Source organism: Takifugu flavidus, chromosome 18 (genome assembly GCF_003711565.1).
Source record: "Takifugu flavidus isolate HTHZ2018 chromosome 18, ASM371156v2, whole genome shotgun sequence".
NCBI lineage: Eukaryota > Metazoa > Chordata > Actinopteri > Tetraodontiformes > Tetraodontidae > Takifugu > Takifugu flavidus.
Genome location: NC_079537.1, coordinates 9028653 through 9032718, shown reverse-complemented (window position 1 = coordinate 9032718; position 4066 = coordinate 9028653). Strand labels below are relative to the sequence as shown.

General features: G+C 39.9%; 1 protein-coding gene across 1 annotated transcript; it reads left to right on the top strand.

The window, feature by feature from the left end:
• The first annotated feature begins 2080 nt into the window (after positions 1 to 2080).
• soul5 (heme-binding protein soul5) lies at positions 2081 to 3713 on the top strand. Its single transcript, XM_057013921.1, has 7 exons — positions 2081 to 2229; positions 2347 to 2406; positions 2504 to 2585; positions 2658 to 2778; positions 2977 to 3119; positions 3191 to 3354; positions 3435 to 3713. The coding sequence occupies exons 2-7, from the start codon at positions 2348 to 2350 to the stop codon at positions 3550 to 3552; spliced, it is 687 nt and encodes a 228-aa protein (XP_056869901.1). The 5' UTR covers positions 2081 to 2229; position 2347; the 3' UTR covers positions 3553 to 3713.
• The last annotated feature ends 353 nt before the right edge of the window (positions 3714 to 4066 follow it).

Below are 4066 nucleotides of genomic sequence, written 5' to 3'. Positions count from 1 at the left end.
TTTTCCTTTGTGTCCTCGTGTTCAGTGGTCATTTTCTTTTGAAAGATGTATTCTCATTAATGCAGAATATTTTAACCCTCTCCTGTGTTCATGGTTACGCAGAGCTGATTTTATTTTATTGCACACGCTGAGATTTTGAGCCTGCAATGTGTGAGTTCTGCATCTGGGGACACACCAGACAACCCTCTTTATATAGCCATGGTGGTGATCCAAACCAGCACTCCTTGTGGGTGAATGTTCTCAGTCATCCAAGTGGAAGGACAGGGTGAGTCTTTCAAATCGGGACATGAGCTCTCTCCCTTCACTTATCCCTTAAGTGTGCTTGGACACTGAATCCTGTCCTGAGATGTTGGTTCTCCTGTGTCGGACCACAGGCCTGTGCATTGGCTGCTGCCTGTACAACTCTACATTCTTCACTACTCTGGAGAGCATAAATCACCACACTCTGTTTTTCAGGAAAGATTTTATTGTTTTTAACAAAGAACATCCCTGTTCCCATCAAACCTAGCAGCACACTTAGCATCCAAAGGACAATAAGCCTTTTGAATGACAGGGAAACAAGAAACCATAAGGAATTGTGCCTATTATCAGCTCAAAGGAAGACTTGCAATGCACCACTGAACTTATGTAAGCTTTTTTAAACCACCTGGAGAAACATGTGAGCTGTGCATGTTGTAGGTGTGAGGTAATGCTCACATCAGCAGCTAACAAACGTGATTATCAGCAGTAATTGTGTTTATTCAGTGGGCTAGAATCAACATTCCTGAATCAACATTGATTTTGTAACAGCTCCATAGTGTTATGATTATAGATCCCACTGGTGTCGTTACAAAAAATATTCGTATTATGGATGAAAACTGCTCTTGAAAGGTTAGGAACATTCTAAAAACAGTCATTTACGAACGCACTCACATTTTGACCATATTGCTTGTTGGACAACTCATTTTGAAAATCGCGATGTGTTACGCAGTCGGCGCGGCCCATTTTTTTTTTAAAGACTGTTGCAGTTCAACTTTGTGGCCACGAGAGGGGGCAAACTAGGCTGATGTTCATCTTATAACATCTTAAACTGCAGGCACAATGACAAGTATTGAAATTCTGGCGCATTATTAAAAGGGGCCTAAATTTATTATTTATATGTTTATATTCCAATTAAGATTGTTAATTTTCAGGAAGTGGGTGGATTCAGATAAACTTGAGAAGTTCATGTGGGATTGCTGCAACATTTGCATACTTGTGTTATTAAAATAGCTCTGGTGTAAATATCTGTTTGCGCCACGAGTTTTTCTTAATAAACACTTCATCTATGTGGGATAAATTGATTTTGGTAAGTGTTCGTTCATGTTTTTCAAACATGCATGCAAAAATCCTGAAAAAGGACACATGGTAGGGATTATTTAATTTGAATTAAAACTATTATCATTGTTTATTTTACATTTATTCTGTCTTCAGTGGTTCCGATCCATCCATTAATATGGTAGTATAAAATTGACTGTAATGTATTGAAATACAATTACAGTAAATACTAACTGGTGAGCATTTTCTAAAGGGAATCTGCATGCTGCTGGACACACACACACACACACACACACACACACACACACACACACACACACACACACACACACACACTTAAAGAATATGTAGACCAATACAACAATAATCTGCTGTGGTTATGGGTGTGATGTAATCTTTTGTCTTCTTTTGAAACGGGACCAAACGCCTGGTTTTATTCTTCTGGGAATTCTTCTGAATAGGTGATATTTGTCAAAGAGGACACTCATTGTTCTAAACCTAGAATGATGTAAAGAATATTGCTGGGAACCAGTTTTTACATGAAATCTACACTTCACAGAGTAAATTATTACCTTCATTTTGTGTGGCAAGGTGAGAGAAAAAAATATTAATGGGTTTTTTCCTGTCAACATTGTGTTAAATAGCATTCTCAGAATGTCTTTTAACAGTTGGTAACGTTAGAACAGCCTGTAAATGTTGCAAAACAGTCACGCACAGACCAACGTGCTTTTCTTCTGACCATTTGTTCTCCCCAGCATCTTCCCTGGGGTCCCATTGGTCAGACCAGTCCTTTGTCTGGTTTGCATTTAGAATTCAAGGAGTGGCCAGTTTCCCTTTTGTAACCAGACTTGGGATAAATAGAGGTTCCCCACCAAACTGGTAAAGCACCACATTACATTCTTCAGAACGCTGGACTTGGAAATCAGCTGTGAAGTGAGTACACTTTTTACAACATTAAATTAATTAAATTTCTTTCAATGTTTAGTTCATTGAAAGAAATTTAATCAAAAGTTGTGTTTTCATTTATTAAGTGCAACAATTGTCTCTCAGAATGCTTCTTTTAGTGCTTGTTGGAGTTCTGCTGGTCATAACAGCTGAAGCCAGGATCGGGTAAGAAACCTTCATAATCCACTGGCGTTTGTGCTTCTTCGATGCTGCACATTCACCTCTGATTTAAATTTGCTTTCATATAAATCTGAATACGCAGAAGCTCGTCTGAGTTGGATTTCAACGTTGACACGGAACAAACCCTCCTGTTTGATGTGATCTGCAAGACCGATAAATATGAGGTGAGGGAGACCTTTGCATCGGGTCAAATGCAGGAAACTCTTCAAGGCTCATGTTTGTTTGCATCCCCTCAGGTCCGCAGCTACGACTCCGAAAAATGGGTTTCAACAGAGGCATCTTCGTTCTCCATGGAGTTTGCATCCATAACAGCTTTTCGAAGACTATTTAAGTACATCGCTGGTGCAAATGAGGAAGGTATTTGTCAGTCTCAAGATATGTGAGCAACCTAGTGTTTAAAAATGTATTGCTGACCTCTCTGTGGTACAGCTAAAATTTGTCTTTTTTTTTCTTTTTTTTCCCACATTTTCACATTGTAATTACAGTTAAATTGTGATCCAAGACCAGAGCTGGTTTGGCTTCAAGTCCTTTTCCTGTTTGTGACTTTTCTTTAAGGAAAGAAAGTGGAGATGACGGCACCCGTCCTCATGGAGATGGAAGATGTTGACCGACCATTCTGGGAAACAGTTGTCTACCCAATGAGTTTCTTGCTGCCAGCTGAACACCAGGAAAACCCCCCCAAACCAACTGATAGTAACGTAAGCTGGCAGGATGAGGTTGGGTATGGTTGCATACCATAATGATTTCAGCTAACCAGATCATTCTGCAGGTTAAGCTCCGTACGTTTCCAAAGATGAATGTGTACGTGCTGAGCTATGGCGGATGGATGACCAGCCTGAATGAGAAGAGCAAAGCTAAAGCTTTATCCAAAGCTCTCGATGACGCTGGTGCAAAGTACATAAAAGGCAAACATTATGCAGCTGGATACAACAGGTCAGTAAAACACTATTTTAAAAAACATCAGAAAAAGGGTACTGGTTTGTAAGTCTTTCCATGCATTTTGTCTCTTGTAGTCCAATGACGCTGTTCAACAGACACAATGAGGTGTGGTACGTCGTCGAGGGCGACCCTGTGTGTGCCAGCAGTGGCAGCAGCAGCAGCGAGGAAACGGACGCCACTCCTGTCTCTTAAACACTGCCCATAGTGCGGTTGTCTGCAGCCGGTGTGCATGTTTGATACACATTTGTATCTACAGACATAATTGTAAAAATGTGGGAAATTTTAGTGCATATGGCATTTGGGATGAATCTTTTTTCACTAGAGCCCGGTTAATAAAGCTGTATCTTTCTGGGTTTTGTGTTGTTCCTTACTGATGAGCTTTTTACCAGTCGTGCTTTTTAAAGGTGTCTAAAACAGCTGATTCAGACAAAATTGAGTTCCAAATGTGTTATTGGCAGCAGGCAAATAATATTCGTGAGACCTGAAAAGACTAAGACAGGCTAATCCTTTTACAAGCCGTGTCATAACCATCTGCCCTTGACCTTGACGTCACATTGTGTTTCAAAGTGGCCTGTATTTGGATGCATTGATTCCACCTTCCTACCCTCTAAAATCGTAAAAAACAGTCTCTTCATCCTTTTTGGTTGGCTATAAAAATAAACAGTGTTTTAGTGTCCTAATTTTAGGAAGAGCTGTAAAATCTAAA